The sequence below is a fragment of the Suricata suricatta genome, chromosome 2, assembly GCF_006229205.1.
Source record: "Suricata suricatta isolate VVHF042 chromosome 2, meerkat_22Aug2017_6uvM2_HiC, whole genome shotgun sequence".
Taxonomy (NCBI): Eukaryota; Metazoa; Chordata; class Mammalia; order Carnivora; family Herpestidae; genus Suricata; species Suricata suricatta.
In genome coordinates, this window is record NC_043701.1 from 105,104,575 (window position 1) to 105,124,631 (window position 20,057).

General features: G+C 45.1%; 1 protein-coding gene across 2 annotated transcripts in view; it reads left to right on the top strand.

Annotated features, from left to right (window-relative positions):
- Positions 1-20,057, top strand: part of GNPAT (glyceronephosphate O-acyltransferase) — a 33,808-nt gene that overhangs the window by 6,271 nt on the left and 7,480 nt on the right. For both annotated transcript variants that reach the window (XM_029931270.1, XM_029931276.1), the window contains 8 exons: positions 2,895-3,077; positions 9,566-9,742; positions 12,290-12,419; positions 14,081-14,208; positions 14,501-14,576; positions 14,839-14,990; positions 15,117-15,247; positions 16,800-17,023. In XM_029931270.1, coding sequence (XP_029787130.1) covers positions 2,895-3,077; positions 9,566-9,742; positions 12,290-12,419; positions 14,081-14,208; positions 14,501-14,576; positions 14,839-14,990; positions 15,117-15,247; positions 16,800-17,023 — 1,201 coding nt within the window. The remainder of the gene's footprint in view (positions 1-2,894; positions 3,078-9,565; positions 9,743-12,289; positions 12,420-14,080; positions 14,209-14,500; positions 14,577-14,838; positions 14,991-15,116; positions 15,248-16,799; positions 17,024-20,057) is intronic.

A 20,057-nucleotide genomic window follows, 5' to 3' on the forward strand; every position in this document is an offset into this window, starting at 1 on the left:
CATTCAGGGGATGCAAACGGCATGGTGGTTGTTGAGGTTTCTGCTGTAAAACTCTGGAAAATTAGCAGGTTGTAGGATTGTGCAGAGGAGAAATGAGTTCAGTTTTAGAAAGGCCAAATGTCGGGGCCTCTGGGTGACTCAGTTGGTTGGGCATCTGACTTCGGCTCAGGTCATGATCTTACGGTTTATGGGTTGAAGCCCCTTGTCGGGCTCTGTGCTGACAGCTCAGAGTCTGTAGCCTGCTTCAGATTCTGTGCCTCCCCTGCTCATGATCTGTCTCTCAGAAACCTTAGAAAGGCCAAATGTGAAGTGTTGGCAACTACATGTGTGTATCAGGAGCTCCCATGGGAGAAGAGAACCAGGCAGGAGATTTGACCACATGTATAATTAGTGTCTAAAGCCAGTTGAGTAGGTGGAGTACTCAGTACATGGGTGGAGTGAAGACAGGAAATTGGAGATGTTAACATTAAGGGAAATGGGAAGAAAGAAGAAATATTTTAGTTTTGGGTGAAATTTCCCCCCAACGTTGAGAAATCACTGGATTAGAGAAATGAGGTGGATCTTCTGCTATGACCAGAGTCATGAATTAAAAACCAAAGTAAGGGGGTGCCTGGGTGGCTCAGTCAGTTAAGCATCTGATTTCAGCTCAGGTCATTGATCTCACAGTTCATGAGTTTGAGCCCGGAATCAGGCTCTGTGCTGACAGTTTGGAGTCTGGAACCTGTGTCGGATCCTGTGTCTCCCTCTCTCTCTCTGCCCCTCCCCCACTCATACTCTGTTTGTCTGTCTGTCTCTCCCCCTCTCTCTCTGTCCCACTCTCAAAAATGAATGTTAAAAAACAAAAGGAAAATTTCAGGATGATTGGAGATCGGGAAAGGAGGGAGCCGTTGAGAATGGTGTTGGGCCATAGGGAGGTCTAGGAAGTTGAAGACTAGAAAGAGGTCAGGGTCTAATGATTAAATTAGAAATAAATAATAATTTGTGTTGCATTTTTTAATGACAATGAATAGAAGATAATTCAAATGTCCATTACTAAAAATAACATGGTAGGGGGTGCCTGGGTGGCTCAGTTGGTTAAGCGTCCGACTTCAGCTCAGGTCATGATATCGCAGTTGTGGGTTCAAGCCCCACATCGGGCTCTGTGCTGACAACTCAGAGCCTGGAGCCTGCTTTCTATTCTGTGTCTCCCTCTCTCTCTGCCTCTCCCCTGTTCACACTCTGGCTCTCTCTGTCTCAAAAATAAATAAACATTAAAAAAATTAAAAAAAAATAACATGGTAGAAGAAACTGAAATGACAAAGAAGTGGTTATACATTAAGTGAAAAACTCAAGTGGCGATTCAAAATGTATGTGTGTTGAGTGGGAATGTGTCTACATGCCCAGAAAAAAGCACGCACTAAAACAGTCCCTGGGCCATTGGACGACAGGTGATTTCAGTTTTCTTCTTTGTGCTTTACTGTAACTTCCAGATTCTTATAATGAAAACTTATCACTTTGGTAATTAGAAAAAAAAATTATTTATTTATTTATTCATTCATTCATTCATTCATTCATGGATTCGAGCCCTGCATCGGGCTCTGTGCTGACAGCTAGCTCAGGGCCTGGAGCCTGTCTTCTGATTCTGTGTCTCTCTCTTTCTCTGACCCTCCCCTGCTCACATTGTCTCTCTCTCAAAAAATTAAAAAAAAAAATTACTTGCTTTAAAACATTTATTAGGAGAGTCTGGGTAGCTCAGTCAGTTGAATGTCTGACTCTTGATTTTGGCTCAGGTCATTATCCCAGGGTTATGGAATTAAGCACTGCATCAGGCTCTTTGCTGAGCATGGAGCTGCTTGGGATTCTCTCCCTTTCCCCCTCCCCTTCTCTCCTTCCTCCCCTCACCCTCCTCCTCCTCTTCCCCCTCCCCTTCTCCCCCTCTCTCCCTCCCTATCTCTCCCCTCTCCACCCTCCCCCTCTGCCCCTCCCGTGCTTGCACACTTGCTCGCATACCCATATGCTCTCTCAAAACTAATTTAAAAATTTTTAAATTCCCTTGTCAAAATATTTTTTTAAATAGTAATAATAAAACATTTTACTAGAATCTGAATTGCTATTTAAGTGCCCCAAAATCTCTAAGCATTTTTTTCTCCCAAATAAGTGGGAAGCTGCTCACACAGGTTAACACAGGAAAGATAGGTGTGAGTTCCTAGGACCCGCCTGACACCGGATCGAGGACACCCTGTGTGTCCGCAGCACCCACGGAAGCCAGGGAGAAGGCAGGTGGCTCCCTGCTTCTCATCACAGTCTGCAGATGGGGGTGGCAGGGGCTGTGGCCTGGGCATCCCTGCCACCTCCACCACACTTCTCCCTGAGGGTGATGTCCAAAGCCCAGCTCTTCAGTCACCTGAGGAAAAAAGTATTTGAAGAAGTTGGAGGACATTTGGGGTGTCTTAAGGAGATTTTCCTTTTATTGGCATCTATGTAGTTTGATTTGACATAATTTGAATATGCTTTGATTTAATTGTTAATGCTAAGGAGAAGAGGCAGGCAAAACATTTATCAATGTGAAAATTGATCAGATAAAATTGATTATAAAATTGATCAGATTATTCTAGAGCTTAATATCTCACCTTTGCTATCTTTGTTGACTTTTCCAAAAGGATACTGGCTTTACAAAGATAGCAAGCAGGTATAATAAAATGTTGTGATAATTCAGTATCAATTTATTGACCCCAACTCTCATTACATTTCCTTTTTCTTAGTATAGGAAAACCTTTTATCAATGCATTCTGCTCTTGTTCATGTCTTCGAATAAAAATGTTGGCAGCCATGAAACTTTACCAGTGTAGTCCCTAATTTGCCCTAATTTATTTTACAGTATGTGGATTACTTTCTTTCATTTTCCTTACCCACAGAAGGAGCTCAAAAAATGGGATGAATTTGAAGATATTTTAGAGGAGAGGAGGCATGTCAGTGACTTGAAATTTGCAATGAAATGCTACACACCTCTTATCTATAAGGGAATTACTCCTTGCACGCCAAGTGACATTAAACACAGTGTTCTCAATTCTGAAGAGGTTCATTATGTCATTAAACAGGTAAGTGATTCCCTCTTCAGCCACAGCCAACGAGGAACTGCACAGGTTTGAATGGGGCGGGTCCACTGAGAGTGTTTTTTTTTTTAATAAATACAGTACAGTACTGTAAATGTATTTTCCTTATGATTTTCTTTTTTCTTATGATTTTCTTAAAAACATTTTCTCTGGTTTATTGTAAGAATACAATATATAATACATATGACATCAAAAATACATGTAAATCAACTGTCTGTGTTACTGATAAAGCTTCCAGTCAATAGTAGGCTATCGTTAAGATTTGGGGGAGTCAGAAGTTACACGTGGGTTTTCAACTGCATGGAGGGTTGGCACCCAGCACCCATGTTGTCCAAGAGTCAACTGTAGTCTGATAGGGAATGACAACAGTTGACAAAGAATCTGATACTAGACATACTGACAGCAGCCCAGTATACAGGGACACTAATTACTTACAGGGCACATGATTTGTGTAGGGCGTTAGCAACACAATTCTTTTTATCCACCGACTGATGAATGGATAAAGAAAATTGTCTACACACACACACACACACACACACACACACACACACACACACACTGGATACTACTCCCTGAAGAAAAAGAATGAAATGTTGCCATTTGGAACAACAAGGATGGAATTGGAGGGTATTGTGCTAAGCGAAATATGTCAGCCAGAGAAAGACAGATATGATTGCACTCCTGTATGGAATTTGAGAAACTCAACAGAGGAACATAGGGGAAGGGAAGGAAAATTAAGATAAAGCAGAGCGGGAGGCAAACCATAAGAGAACAAACTGAGGGTTGCTGGAGGGGCATTTCGGGGGATGGGTTAAATGGGCAATGGGTATTAAGGAGGGCACTTTTCAGGATTAACACTGGATGTCCTATGTAAAAGATGAATCACTGGGTTCTACTCCTGAAGAATGTAGAACATACACTGTATGTTAACTCACTTGAATTTAAGTAAAAAAAAAAAAAAGAAAAATCAATTTTTTTCATAATGATACCTACCTAAAAGATTAGGGGTTGTCCAGGTGAAGTGGGTGAAGTGTTCCTAGCAGAGCAGATTACATTTTCCCCATGGTTTTCAAACCTCATTCACTGCACACTAAAATTGCTGGAGAAGCTTTCAGGAATCCCTGTGCATAGATCTCGCCCCCATACAAATTAAATCAGAACGTCAGAGAGGAGAAGCTAGAGAGGCCTAGCCGACTCCAAGGTATAGCGAAGTTTGGGAACCACCGGCTTATTTTGAGGACTAGCAAGTGTGCGTACTCACAGTACTGGAAGCAGTTCTGTACGACCAGACCGAAGAGGGCACAGAAGGAGTAGTGGTGAGAATTGAGACTGGAGGGCAAAGCAGCAGCCACATGGTGATGGGTTTTATAAACCATCCAGAGCAATTCAGTTTTACCCTACAGACAGTGCAAAGCCACTGAAAGGTTTCAGGTTGGAGTGGGGCCTCATCGGTTTCTGTTTTAGAAGCACCATTCTGCTACAGATGGAGATGGGAAGTCTGGTTATGAGGCTTTTGCAATACTTTCTTTGTGAGATCAAACGTGCCTAGACTGGTAAGTGCTTATAGAAACAGAGCTAGATGGATTTAAGAAACTTAAGAGGTGGAGTAGACCTTATTTAATGACCAGTCGGGTGAATGAAGGGAAGGAAAAGAAAGACTCAAAAATGAGAGCACCATCCACTGCAACAGGGAGCCCAGGAGAGGGAATGGACGTGGGAGAAATGCTAAGTTCTGTCTTGGACATGCAATTTGAAGGCATCAGGATAGAGGGATTCAGTGGGCATGGCTGCAGCTTCCTGAGGGCCGGCCCTCCCTGCTCTGGGGCCTTGAGGTTGACCTGGAGAGATCATTTTGCTTCATTGGCTTTCAAGTGGAATTTAGTCAGGTTTATGGCCTCCGAAAAACTCTGTATCTCTGCTGTTCTCTTCCGATTTGGACATATGACCTGTGCTCCTAATTGTTTTGTTTTAATCCATCTGTCATGATCTTTCTTGGAAAAACAGCCTCCTCTGACTGCACCTATTTCATATGTGAAGTTCCCCCATCAGTTAGAAGCTAAAGACAGTGGTTCTCAATACTGGCTCTTTGTTACAATTGCTCTTTGTTAGGACTTTTACAGAAAGTTAACTATTATTATCCACCAGTATGTAAACTCCATAAGGGCAAAACTTTTATCTCCCTTAATGATTCTTTTTTTTCTTCTGTATTCTATATTTTATTTCTTTGCTGTATTCCTAGTGCCTAGCACACAGTACACATTCAGTAAATATTTCTTGAATGAATGAATGAAAATAATGCCTTGGCCCTGTCCACAGAGATTCTAATTTAATTGGTCTGGAATATGACCCAGGCATCTCTGTCTTCTTCGTCTTTGTCTTCTTCGTCATCTTCGTTGTCTTCTTTGTCTTTGTTATCTTTTAAAAGCTTCCCAAGTTGGAGTGCCTGGGTGGCTCAGTCGGTTAAGCATCCGACTTTGGCTCAGGTCATGATCTCATGACTTATGAGTTCCAGCCCCATGTCAGGTGCTGTGCTGACAACTCAGAACCTGGAGCCTACTTCAGATTCTCTGTCTACATTTCTCTGCCCCTGCCCCGGTCACGCTTTGTCTCACTCTCTCAGTAAATAAAGATTTAAAAAAATTAATAAAAGCTGCCTGAGTAATTCTAGTGCATAGCCAGGTTAAACATGACTGACACAAGCCAGTGTTTCTCAAACTCGGCTGTGCTGCTGAGAAAAAGATCCCATAATGTAGGTAGATGGGAATTGTTATAACTCAAGATGATGTGACACAACGGAGCCATCTGTGTTACCCAAGAATTCTTTGTTTCCCCAGCGAAGTCTCTTCCCATTCTCCAAAATGACAGTGTCCGTATCTGTCCCATTCTTTCTGAGCCTCCCATCTCCTCTACTTGCCTCCAACATGAGACTTTTCTTCCTACTTCACAAAAAAGTATAAACCATTATGTGACAACTCTCAACTTCTGTGATCAAGCTACTGATTGACCTGCATCTAATGCCCATCGTTCTCTTTTCCCTTCCTGCCCAGAGGGGCCAGGGAGCCCTTTCTCCTGTTGGGAGTACAAGCCCTCCCCTGCTCCTTTGCTTTGAACTTCACCTGCTCCCTTCTCCTCAGGGACTTTGCTCTTTTGCCTGTCCCCTCAAATGTCTTCAACTTCTTACTCTTCTTTACCAGCCTCATTGAACATACTTAATTCTCTTCCAGCTTAAATCAGCCTTTGAGCACATTCCTTCCCCCGTTATGACATGGCATTTCCTCTCGCCCTTGTGTTCTACTCTTGGAAACAGTTGGCTGTTTTCTGCACTTTCTCACCCCATGTGTGTACGCAGCTCCAGCTGACTGGAATCTGGTTTCTAACCCACTGTAATTACTCTCTCCAGGATTGCAAATGACTTCCTTCCTTATGTCTAAAATCAACCTTGTTGAAATCCTTCATAGCCTTTGGCACACTCTCCCTCCTTTTTTTGTTTTTTAAAGACATTCTTAGGTACTCTCTACACTCAGCGTGGGACCCAAACTCACATCCCCAAGATCAAGAATCCCATGATCTGGGGCACCTGGGTGGGGTGGTCAGTTAAGCGTCCAACTCTTGATTTCGGCTCAGCTCATGACCTCATGGTTCTTGAGATTGAGCCCCACATCAGGCTCTGCACTGACAGTCCAGAGTCCGCTTAGGATTCTCTCTCTCCCTCTTTCTGTGCTCTGCTCACGCTTGCTCACTCTCTCTCTCTCTCAAAAATAAATAAACTTAAAAAAAGAAAGAGTTACATGCTCCGCTGACTGAGTCAGCCTGGCGTCCCCCCACTCACCAAATCTTTTTAATCATTTCCTCAGTTGCTTTTATGTGCTTCTTTGCCTTCACCTGTCACTTTAAATGCTGCTATTCCTCAACTTTTTGTTCTAACCCCTTATGCTAACTCACTGAGCAGTTTTATTCATTGCCAGAATTATAAATATCTTCCTTATGCTCATATCTCATGTCATGTTATGTTATGTTAGTAATATGTTATAAGCAAGTAACAGTATGCAATAAATAATTAGTTTCTATTGCTTCAGCCCAGATCTCTTTTGAGACACATATTTTTATGTCTGTTGGAATACCTACTTGGAAAATCCAAAAGCCCCTCAAAATCAGGATATCTGAGTCAAACTCTCTGACCCCCATACCACGCACACCCCCCACAGCCTGTTTTCTGTATCTCCAAGAACCCCTCTGTGTACCTGCTGCTCAAACCACAATTCTGCATCCTCCCTTCAGCTTCCTGCTTCCCCTTTGTGCTAGTCGGTCCCTGGGAGCTGCCAATGTGCTCTCCGAGAGCTCCTGTCTCTTTCCATCTCTGCAGCCACTTCGGCTCCAACTCCAGGTTGTCCCTGGCTCCCAGGATGCAGGAGCCAATGTCATAGGGCTTTTAGCTGAGGACAGAGGACATTACTGCTGCGTCTAAGGGACCGCTCCAGTTTGTGATGTGGAGACAGACTGAAGAGGGACAGCACCTGAGCAAGGACTTACAAAGCTATTGCTCATCTCTGAATCTCACCCCAGGTTTCTAGGAAGAGGCTGCTGGAAGGACAGACATATCTGTGGAGCAAATGAGATGCCCAGTTGCACAGAACAAGAGATCAGGGCATTCTCTGCTTCCGCGCTTTCCTCCAGTCTTGGTGAAGGCCTTCCTTCTGAATAGAGCAGCCCACTTCCCTGCATTCTTCATGTGTCTAATTCTTTCAGACCCCCAGGGGTCATGCCTTTCCTGGTTTTCAGGCCACGTATTCTTTCTTTGCGGTGCCCTGTCTCTCTTTCCCTTCTCAGCCCAGCTCCTCAAAAGTATAGTCTGTCCTTCCCCATTCATGCCCCACTTTCAGCAGGCCATGCACCTCATCCGGTAGTGTCACTGTGGATCTCCAAGGGACCTGATCCGAGGGGCCCTTTGAGTCCTCACTGTGTCTTAGCTGTGTCGGTGTGTGTTGGGCAGAGTCTGTCCCGCAGGGCCTCTCTCGACACTGACGGCCTCTGAGTATCTCCCGTGTCAGTCTCTGTACAGGCTCTTCCATCCACCAGGCAAGCATTTCTCAAGGCTGGACCCTCAGCCTTCTTCACCCCTGTAGCCTCCCTCGTCCATTTTGTCCACTTTCTTCATCTCCACTTTCACATGTAGTCTGGTGGTGCCCAGGCAGGGTCTCTAGCCTTGGCTAGATGATCAGGGTTCAGACTTGTATCTCTGTCCTGGCACCTGCAGGTCCTCTAGTCTGTATGTCTCACAAACCCCTCAGAGTCTGTACACCTGCCCGTCGACCCCTGCGCCACCCTGGTCTGTGTCCCCCGTTTCGGGACCGCCCCGCCCCCATCTGCTGTCCCGCACAGCTGAGCATCTCTGCCCTTTGCCTTCTCTCCAGCACTTATCGTTACCGTTGTTTGGGCCTTTTCTGTCTCCAGCCTCAACTACTTCGATGGTTCTTCAAATGTACTCCCTTTCCTAGGCTTGTTTCCTGAAATCCCTACCATGAATCCATGGATTCCTCTGTTTCCCTGAGAAAGATAAAATATGGGGCTAAGTGGAGGATAATTATCCATTTGTCAAGGTACCAAATGCCACTGAACCGTTTGTTTTGAAATGGCCCGATTTTATGCTATGTTATTTTCACCTCACTTTTTACAGAGGGGAGGCCGTCTCCTCACTGCATGTAATTTAGGAAGAGCTGGGACTCCGGCATCCTCCACTCTGACCTTCTGGGTCTCATCCTAAAGCAGAACATCCTCCTCTGCAATGGATAATTGTTATTTATCACATGGACTCCACTTTTTTCCAACCTGCTTGTTGAGGGGGAAGTAAAAAGGGTCAGATTAGGACTGATCTCCAGGTCTAGCTTATAGCCCGTATTTTGTTCTCTTTACAAGAAGAGGCAGTGTGCCATGTGAATAAAGGAGTTCCGTTGGAGGTCATGGATTTAACCAGTTGCCCTTTGATACTTGGGAGGGTTTTGTCCCAGTGACCTGTATGTCTGAGCAAACATTATTGCAACAAAACTGGGATTTTTACCTTACATATTACCTTGTAACCACATTGAACAAGCAGATGGAGTGCTGCAACCATCTACTGGAAGAAACTGCTAAATACGTATTCTAAGACACTAATTCGTAGGCAACAACTTATTTTAGAGAATTTGGTTGTAAACTTATTAACAAATCAAATGAAAGGGGAGTTGTGTTCTTAAGTCTAAAATGCTGTCCTTGAAAGATGATTCTCTTTGAATTTCTAGTCTGTGAAATTGTCTAAATAGGATCCTTTATCGTCTTTGGTTATACTGAAAGTAAACTATGTCAATTTAAATGAGGAAGAAAGTGCAGCATTTTTGAGCTGTATAGTATTGGTCCATTTGGAACTAGTCACCTACTTGAGTGAATACAGTTCAGGCTGCTTTTCGTTAGAAACCTCTCCCTGCTTTCCCTCCTTCTAGCTTTCCAAGGAGTCCCTTCAACCTGTCGATGTCCTCCGAGAGCAAGTTTGTGAGATCTTGGATGAAATGAGCCACAAACTGCGTCTGGGAGCCATCCGTTTTTTTGCTTTTGCCCTGAGCAAAATATTTAAACAGATTTTCTCAAAAGTGTGTGTAAATGAAGAAGGTATTCAGAAAGTGAGTATTGCTTGTTAAAAAAAAAATCTCTTCCTTGTACCCCTCATGATATAATCAATGCAGAGACATCTCACTTTGTACCAGATGAGCAGGCCCTGGCCTCAGGCCTCCAGGCTGGGCCAAAGACGTGATGTTTGTTACCTTCAGGTCTGCAATAGGAGACTAACTTAGTCAGGTAATGCTTCCAGGCTCGCCGGATGTCAGCTGTCTGCAAAGTTACAGAAGTAGTACCAAGAATTCTCGTATATGACTCACCTAGATTTCCCTACAACATTTCCTTAATTCTTTCCTCAGCACTCTGGTGTGTTTTCCCCATAAACAGTCAGGACACCCCCTTCTGGCGCAATTACCAAAATAAGCAAACTGACATTGAGTACTAGAAAAAAGACCTTTTGTAGTTCGCTGATCGTCCCAGTTATGTCTTGTGTTGCAAAAGGAAATCCTACATCATGTGTTACATTCAGCTTCCTGATCTCTGTAGACCCTTTTAATTTTAGAACAATAACTTGGCCTTTGTTTGTGTTTCATTTTAGTTTGGGGGGGAAACAACCCACCAGACCAGTTATTGTACAGCTTGCCTTGATTTGGGTTTGAGTAATGCTTTCTCAGTGGTAGACTCACAGTGTGTCCCTCTCAGTGCAGCAGGTCAGGAGCACGTGAGGGCTGTCCGTCCCATCCCTGGTGCTGTGCACTTCCAGCATTTGGTTAAGGTGGCATAAGCCAGGTTTCTCCACTAGAAAGTTACCTATATCTCCCTTTGTAATGAATAAGTATCTTGTGGAGAGATACTTCAAGAATGGTCCACCATACGTTCTCCGTTAGTTTTTACATTGGCTGATGATTTTTGCCTGAACCAGTTATTACTCTAATGATTGGCAAATGGTGATTTTTCTAATTCCATCCCTCCTGTTAATAGCCTGCTGTCTTCTGAAAGGAAGGGCTTTTCCTATTTTTATTCATTTAATGTTTTTTAATATGTTTTTTTTCTCTTGCCAAGAAGTCCTCACCTTCATTGGCCTTCCTGTACATGTCTTTTAAGGTTTTATTTTATACAATCATTTACTTTACTTTCAAGTATTTCTTCTTCTGGCTTACTCTCTGAATCTCTGTCAAAGAATGTTTGGTAAAGCCATCCAGAGAGGGGCACCTAGGTGGCTCACTTGGTTGAGCACTGACTTCAGCTCAGTCATGATCTCACAGTTTGTGGGTTAAAGCCCTGCATCAGGCTCTGTGCTGACAGCTTAGAGCCTGGAGCCTCTTCAGATTGTGTGTCTCCCCCTCTCTCTGCCCCTCCCCTGCTCACACTCTGTCTCTCTCTGTCAAAAATAAATTAACGTTAAAAAAAAAAAAGCCATCCAGAGAATGTTGACTGGCTATGTCTTCTTAACTGTTCACACATGACCTTGCCTTGGTGAATTATATTTAGATTAAAAAAAAACATAACACATTGATACCAGTGAATATATTTGAGGTATTTTGATAGCCTACAGAGTATATCTGGAGCCTCAAATTGCACGCATTCTCCTGCAGCCAGTCCAGTGTACAGAGAAATACCATACCTCTCATTTATCCTACTAATTCAGATTTGTTTTCATTAAGCTACCTGGAAGGGGAGAAGCTTTGTTCCCTCTTACTACATGCAATCAGTCTAACACAGTGGGGAGCAGCTGACTTTCTTAAGTTTATTTAATTTATTTTTTGAAAGAGTGCACCCGTGCGAGCAGGGAAGGGGCAGAGGGAGAATCCCAGGCAGGCTCCACACTGACGGCACGGAGCCCAACCCAGGGCTTGATCTCACCAATGGAGAGAGCATGACCTGAGCTGAAATCAGGAGTCAGACACTTAACCAGCTGAGCCTCCCAGGTGCCCTGACAGCTGACATTTTTATTCAGGCTGATTTCAGTTCGATCCCTAGCTCAGACATTGATCACAAGCAAATGAACATAATGCTTAGGCCTTATTTGCGAATATGTGGAGTTAAACAGTGCACGTGAGGGGCGCCTGGGTGGCTCAGTCGGTTAAGGCTCAGTCGGTTAAGCCTCCGGCTTCGGCTCAGGTCAGATCTCACGTTCGTGGGTTCGAGCCCCGCGCCGGGCTCTGTGCTGACAGCTAGCTCAGAGCCTGGAGCCTGTTTCTGGTTCTGTGTCTCCTTCTCTCTCTGCCCCTCCCCCTCTCATGTTCTGTCTCTCTTTGTATCAAAATAAATAAAACATTAAAAAAAAAGTTTAAAAAAAAAACAAAAAACAGTGCACGTGAAATGCTTAGTATGTAAAATGCTTCATATGGTGCCCAACTGATAGTTAGGTTTATCACTATTATTATTTTCTATAAAATTTACATTTTTCACAGTCTTGCGTCATGTGTGCCTATTTCAGTAAAACTCTGAAATGTAGTAGGAGATTCTGTATGTAGCAAGGGAGGCAGAGAGGCCTTATTATCCTTAGTGTTGCCTCTGTGTGTATGCACGTTCTTCCTTTTTCTGATGTGAGATGTGATTTTAATAATATGACAACTGAAAGTACTCAAAACAGAACATTTATTTTAAAGCTGCAGCGAGCTATCCAGGAGCACCCGGTTGTCCTGCTGCCCAGTCATCGAAGTTACATTGACTTTCTGATGTTGTCTTTTCTCTTATACAACTATGATTTGCCTGTACCAGTCATAGCGGCAGGAATGGGTACGTATTGCTCCCCCTACCCCCCATTTTTTTAAATTACAAAAATAAAAATATTCACCAAAGTGATGTTAACAGTTACTGAGGGGTTTAAAGATGATGATGAAACTATCCTGTCCCTTCTTCCTTCTGGTCTTGGGGTTTGCTCGTCTGGATTATGCCTCTCTGTGCTGAGCTTTGCTGTGGACATAAGCAAGTGTGTCTGCACATGGAGGTTTTGGTTTAGGATGAAAAAATGAGATACCACCAATGTATATTACCTGCCTTTGCTTTTTTTTTTATTTGATCATGTATCAGTGGTTATCTCTACAGTCAATAAATAGACCTACTGGGTTAGGTTTGTCTTTTTTTTTTTTTTACATATTTTTTGATCATGGTAAAATACACAAAACATAAACTGTACCAACTTACCCACCTTTCAGCATATAGTTCAGTGGTATTTAGTATATTCACATTGTTGGGCAGCCATCACCACCTTCCATCCACAGAGCTCCACCCACTTCTCATCTTGCAAAACTGAAATTCTGTTCCTGCTCAACACTAATTCCCCATCTGCTCTCCCTCCAGCCCCTGCAACCACCATTCTACTTTCCGTCTCTGTGTTTCCTCTAGGAACCTCATATAAGTGGAATTGTACAGTATTTGTCCTTTTGTGGCTGGCCTGTTTCACTCAGCCCAGCGTCCTTGGGGTCTATCTATGTCGTGCTGTGTTTCAAAATTTTCTTCCTAAAGGCTAAGTGATAGTTCATTGTATGTATGGACCACATGTTGTTTAGCCCTTCATTTGTCAGTGGACACTTGGGTTTCTTCCAACTCGTGGCTACTGTGAATAATGCTGCTGTGAACGTAGGTGTACAAATATCTGTTTGAGTCTCTGCTTTAAGTGCTTCTGGGTGTATCATAGTTTCATACTTCTGCAGTTTCAACTTTTCATATTTTTATATGTTTTTACTTCTGTAGGACTGATTCCTAAAACAGGATTGCTAAAGCCAATAATTGCTCATCACTTCCCTTTTGAGGTAGCCAGCAAAGTTAGGACACCATAGTTAATGCAGTAAACAGTAAGGTGAAAACTGCCGGGGACTTATGTACTTTAAAAGCATTTTCCTCCATACAGACATGTGAGGAAGCTATTTGAAAAGTAAGGAAAATGGAAAGAGGGGGGTTTTAAAAGTGATGGCAGAACTCGTCCTCTCATCCCAGACTTGCTGGATTTGTTCTGTGCCACTCAGAGAAGGTGGATACTTTTCCCTCCTGAGTGAACAAGAAAGGTCAGGGCTACTCTGGACAGCTGTGCAGTCCGGAAGGCACGTGCTGGTCTGTTGTCCAGGTCGGCAGCACTGCTAACTAAAGGCCTCTGCATGGTGACATCATTAGCTGGACCCTAGCCCACTGAGGCCACGGCCTCTGGCAGGTCTGGTCGTAAACGCTAGGCGTGTGGGGACCCTTGAGGTAGCCTCCCAGCTGGCCTGCCCGCATGGCCCCTCCCCTCCTGTCACTCTGTTACGCGTCCTTTGTGGATGTTCGTCACAGGAAGTATCATTATTGATATAGGGCTGCCTTCCCTACATGAACTCTTTCTTCATGGAGGGTGACATTAGGTATTTATGGACAGTTCCAAGACCTGCAAAAAAAGGCGGTCCTCTCCTGTATTTATTTCGTAGACTTCCTCGGAATGAAAATGGTCAGCGAGCTGCTGCGGATGTCGGGTGCCTTTTTCATGCGGCGCACTTTTGGTGGCAATAAACTTTACTGGGCTGTGTTCTCTGAATACGTGAAAACCATGTTACGGGTAAATGCAGATAATTCCCAAGTACTTGTAAGCTGTGTTTCCTTCTCACACGAGCTTGCCGTCGGAGCGCAAGGTGCTTGTCCCGCCGCAGGACATGCATGGCCTCCGCAGTGCCTGTCCCGCTGCCCTCTTGCCTGCGCTTCGCCCCTGCGTGTGCACAGTGTTGGCTCCAAAGGCCGGGCGTGGGGGCTTGGGGAGCTTGGGGGAAGCAATCGAAAGAAGCATTTCTCGCTCTGAGAGTAGGCAATGGGTTTTGTGTTTTGTTTTGTTTGTTTTTGTTTTCTCTTTAAAGAATGGTTATGCTCCTGTTGAATTTTTCCTCGAAGGGACAAGAAGTCGCTCTGCCAAGACACTGACCCCGAAATTCGGTAGGTCCTTTTGAGATTGTTGGGGATTGTTGGAGATTGACAGAGAGTGCAGACCCGGACGGGGCGGCGTGCTCAGAGCTGCTGGGTACAGCGTGGTGCTTTTTTGTTCCTTTCAAGATATTCTTTCCTTTCAGTTGTAATGGTTTCTATTTATGGGCTTGGTATATAATGCGTATTCCAGCCTTGCTGCTTATGAACGCTCATGTACTCGTGTCCTCCACTTTTCAGTACATATTGAAAAACCATTTTTCCCTGGTGACAGGTCTTCTGAATATTGTGATGGAACCATTTTTTAAAAGAGAAGTCTTTGATACCTACCTTGTTCCAATTAGCATCAGTTACGATAAGATATTGGAGGAAACTCTTTACGCGTATGAGCTCCTGGGGGTGCCTAAACCGAAGGAGTCCACAACTGTGCGTAAATTTAGGATAACCAAACTTGATTTTATGTGATTTTAAGAGAAAATGCTCATTTATACACCAGCTCCTTTTGGAACTTACTCCTGTTTATCTTCGTGTCCCCTGTCGTGACGCCACTAGGGATTGTTGAAAGCCAGGAAGATTCTCTCTGAAAATTTTGGAAATATCCACGTGTACTTTGGAGACCCCGTGTCACTTCGATCTCTGGCAGCTGGGAGGATGAGTCGGAGCCCATACAACCTGGTTCCAAGGTGCAAGACCTGTGTTTTCATAACCAACATAGAGATAAGGATGGAAACCTGGAATTGTAGTTGTGATTCTTGAGTTGAGCCCTCTCGGATTACAGCGTAGTTATCTGAGATGACAGCAAAGATGCAGAAAGCTGCAGTTAAAGACTTAGGTGTGCCAAAGCAAACAGTTAGCTGCGGGATACGTATGTCACACCTGCAAAGTCAGACAGTGCTTATCCACAGGGGAGCCGGTGCCCAGTTGCCTGCACTGCACCACACTGTGCAGCACCCGGCCCCGCCGCTGTGGGCATTGTTGAGCACTATTGGTAGGTCGGCCAAAGTGTTCGGCAAGTCTTATTTTCAGTCCTAGAAAGGATTATGTGGTAGTGATGAATGGCGGTGAGTCCCAGTCCTCAGGAAGGTTAACGCTTTTGGGGCGCCTGCGGGGCTCAGTCGGTAGAGCATCCTTCTCTTGATTTTGCCTCAGGTCATGATTGCTGGGTCATGGGATCAAGCTCCACCTTGGGCTCTGTGCTGAACGTGGAGTCTGCTTGGGATTCTCTCTCCCACCGCCCCCAAGCTGGTCCTCTCCTCCACTCTCACATGCTCTCTCTCTCTCTTCTAAAATCATTGTTTTTAAAAAAGGTTAGATAGTTTTATGGGCACAGAAGTCTGTATTAGGTTCTTTCAGGATACAGGTACAGACACACGTTTGGGTCTTCTTGATTTAGAGAAGGGCACGTGGGGAAGTCCAGGAGATAGAAGCCACCTGCTCAGCCAGGCTGCACGTGCCTGCATCATCATTTATAATTTATCTGTAGTTCCAGTGGCCTCGCGGCAGCTAGAGTGCCTCACTAGCAGCTTCGTTAGTACTGCTAGCACCGATCAAGCAGATGGTAGCTTTGTGCTGCCACCTGCTTTCACACTGTAGATCTCAGATAACATGTAGGACAGGGCGCCCCCTCTGGTCTGGCTTTCACATTAAGCCGCCTTATGGCATGACCGCTTTCAGGCCCTGTGCCTATCCCTGCGTCAGCCTGCTCTGTATAGGCTCCTGATATCATTTGACTCCCAAGTTGGATGATCTGTGCCTGAAGATGACCAGGTGAGGGTCGTGCCAGTACCTGGAGGGTGACCTTGAGCTTCTCAGCGGGGCAGCGGAGCAGTCAGGCAAGCTGTGTAGCCCACGCAAGCTGGTAAGCGTGTTCTGTGAGAGAGATGCTTACAGTACAGCAAGCGGACTCCGAGGGCATGGTGGTTCAGTCAGCTGGGGGAGGCATCAGTTTTCACGGAGGAAGTGATACATCCTATTTGTAAAACACCAGAAGTCGTTTTGCCTGGAGCCAGGAAGAATAGGACTCAGTCCCCTCGAGTATATCTTATCACCTCTCAAGAGCAAACCATAGAGGCAGTGTGCAGACTAGGGCACAGTGAAGGTAGATTCTTGCCCTGTGCCCTGAGAGAATTCGGTTAGCAGAAAGAATGAGAAGCCTTCTCCTGCTCCCTTCCCCCACCACTCACATTCGTGTGGGTAGCAAGGCTGTAATCTGTGTTTCTCTGTTCTTCCTTTTAGGTATATCCCTCAGAAACAGTCGGAGGACATGCATGCCTTTGTCACTGAAGTCGCCTATAAAATGGAGCTTCTGCAAATCCAGAACCTGGCTCTGAGCCCATGGTCCCTCGTGGCCACTGTGCTGCTTCAGAGCCGACCTTCCATGGACTTTGACGCTCTGGTGGAGAAGACTGTGTGGCTGAAAGGCTTAACCCAGGCCTTCGGGGGGTTTCTCGTGTGGCCCGGTATGTATGTGGGGCGTATGTTATGAGCATGCTTGCTTTTTGTTTCTTAGTTTGGAAAAGCTGCCACCTAGACATAAAAAACATCTACAAGACACTGAGCAAAGCTTTGTTCAGAAAGAAAACTTTTTTTTTTAAGTTTATTTATTTTGAGACAGAGTGAGCAAGCTGGGGAGGGGTAGAGAGAAGAGGGAGACCGAGAGAATCCCAAGCAGGCTCCACACAGTCAGCGCAGAGCCGATACAGGGCTCCAACTCATGAACCATGAGCTTATGACCTGAGCCAAAATCAAGAGTCAGATGCTCAACTGACTGAGCCACCCAGGTGCCCCAGAGAGAAAGAAAACTTCGTTTGTTTTTATCACTCGGAGATATTGAACAGAGTGTGTTGAGTATTGGAGAATAATTGCTAACGTGTCACTTCTTCCTGTGGGACTCTGAGTGTGTCAAGAACTAGAATACTGTCTCCTTAGCACCCAGCAGCGTGGAGAGGAAATGCATCTTCTTGTCCTCCACATAGTCCTCCCTCAGTACCCACTTCTTTTTCTTTTTCCAAGGTTTTTTTTTAATTAAAATAGTTAGCATCAAGTGTTCTATTAGTTTCAGGTGTTAGGACAGTTCTATACGTTGCTCACTGCTCACCGTGATCAGTTCCATTCGTTACTCACCGCTCACCGCGATCAGTTCCATACATTACCACTCACCGTGATCAGTTCTATTCGTTGCTCACCGCTCACCGTGATCAGTTCCATTCGTCACTCACCGTGATCAGTTCCATAACGTTACTCACCGCTCACCACGATCAGTTCCATACGTTACTCAGTGCTCACCGTGATCAGTGTAATACACCCACCTGTTTTTAAACCACATTAGATTTGTAGCCCATTTGCCTCACCCCATCATAAGGACCAAAGGGCCAGTCTCATGGAACTTTATATGATGCTCAGAAAATAACAACTTTGTAAAGCCCTTATTGGAGTTATACATACTTTGCTGGGATTTTGGGACATGTATGAGAAGCGTTAGCTTTAGTTGTTTCCAATCTCTTTGAGTTTAAGTTGCAGAGAACACTGTTGGAAATGTAATCCGTTCATAGCTCCCTACTGGTCACTCATGAAACCTCTTGAGTGCCTGGTGGGTGCTGGGAACTACCAGGAGTCCGGATAGAACAAGGCGCAGCCCCTGGGCGGGACAACCTCCTGGCTTGCAGAAGGCAGGGGCGGGGCATCTAGTGAAGAGGGGCCAGCGAAACACACACAAAGGGCTTTGCATGGACTGCAGAGCATTGCTGAGACTCGAGTGTAGGGAAGGGCCACGCTCAGGGAAGCTCTGGTAGAAATGAGAAACGACTGTTGAACCAACCTTGGTGGGAAAGCAGGAGTCGTCCAGGAAGACGAGCAGACGAGGGATTGCTAACGGGATTGGGAACTGTAAAATAGGGTGTCAACACCGGGTCACCGTGATGCTGGCCTGCAGGTGGCTGGGTGAGCTTACATACAGTGTTGGCTCTAAGAAAGGAATAATGGAAGATAAAGATGTGGACAGAGGCTAGATCAGCTGGGCCTGACGCCTGGGGGATCTGGACTGGAATCGAGTGTATGGGACTCAATCGCAGATTTTCTTTTAAGTTTATTTTTTTATGTTTATTTATGTTTGAGAGAGAGAGCATGGGGGAGGGGCAGAGGGAGAGGGAGACAGAAGATCTGAAGCAGACTCTGTGATAACAGCAGTGAGCTGGATGTGGGGGGTCAAACTCACGAGCCTTGAGATATGACCTGAGCCGAAGTCAGACACTTAACTGACTAAGCCACCCAGTCGCCCATTTATTTATTTTTGAGAGAGAGAGAAGGAGGGAGAGTCCCATGCAGGCTTCATACTGCCAGCACAGAGCCTGACACAGGGCTCGAACCCATGAACCATGAGATCATAACCTGATCTGAAATCAAGAGCTAGGCATTTAACCGACTGAGCCACCCAAGTGCCCCACAGCTGAGGCTTTTACGCAGGGAAATGTGACTGCAAACAACGGTAGAAAACTCACGGTGTTGGTTGTCACGCTGGGCCACATGGGTGGGAAGGCGGGAGCCAGAATGCAGCAGGGGCAGAGCTGAGGTGGGGCTATGGGTGTTTAGGCAGAGCTGTCAGCAGAAGTGGCCATCGCGTTGAATAGTGGTCACCAGTAGGGAAATAAAGATGAGTCCAACACACGTTTCCAATGTTCTCATGGTCTCGTGGGCAGCAAAGGGCATGTTGAGTGTGATTCAGGTAGAAAGTCATGAGAAAAGAGTAGGTAAAGGGCTGACTCCTGCTTGGCCTGGGAGTGTGCAGAAACATAGGCCCCTGTCTTCTTGAGCATTTTTGTTTTCTTGAAGTAGAATAAGTAGGTGGCCAGTCTGTAGCTAAGAGTATCTATTCAGCAATTAAAATAACTTCAGTTATTCTAGAGTGAGAGTCTGTTGGTATCTAACAGTAATAGAGTGACGAAATAGGATTTCTGTGTCAGAATGTGGTATCTGCATTCAGTTCCTTTTTTCTTTCTCACTCCACTTACCACATACTCCTAAGCACTCTCCTATCTAGAGCTCTTTATGATACATGTATCTTTATGCCATGTCATATTATGTTATGTATATAACATTACCACATGTGATACCATTACCTTGAGCAAGCTGAGACAAGACGTGCATCTAGAATGATGTGACCAAGTCCAGAAGAAGCCCACAGCCCTCAGTTGTCTCCTCCCCGAAGCGTTAGCACACTCAGCCCAGCCTGAGTGGTGTGCCTCACTCCATAGCCAGCCCCCAGCTCTGCAGCTCAGGGAAACAGTAAAATGACTTCCCTCGTCAAGAATATTTGTGAACTATCCCCATCTCTTCCTTACGCTTCTGCAGTACTGACTTCCTAGCCCTCTCTAGGCCAGTGTGGTGGCAGGTGGTAAGTACCAGCATCTGTTAGGGGCCCAATTCTTTATAGTTTTTTCTGACGTGAGTGAGAAAACCTCCTCAGTGTCTGTTTGTGCTCAGGGAAGCCTGGCGCTG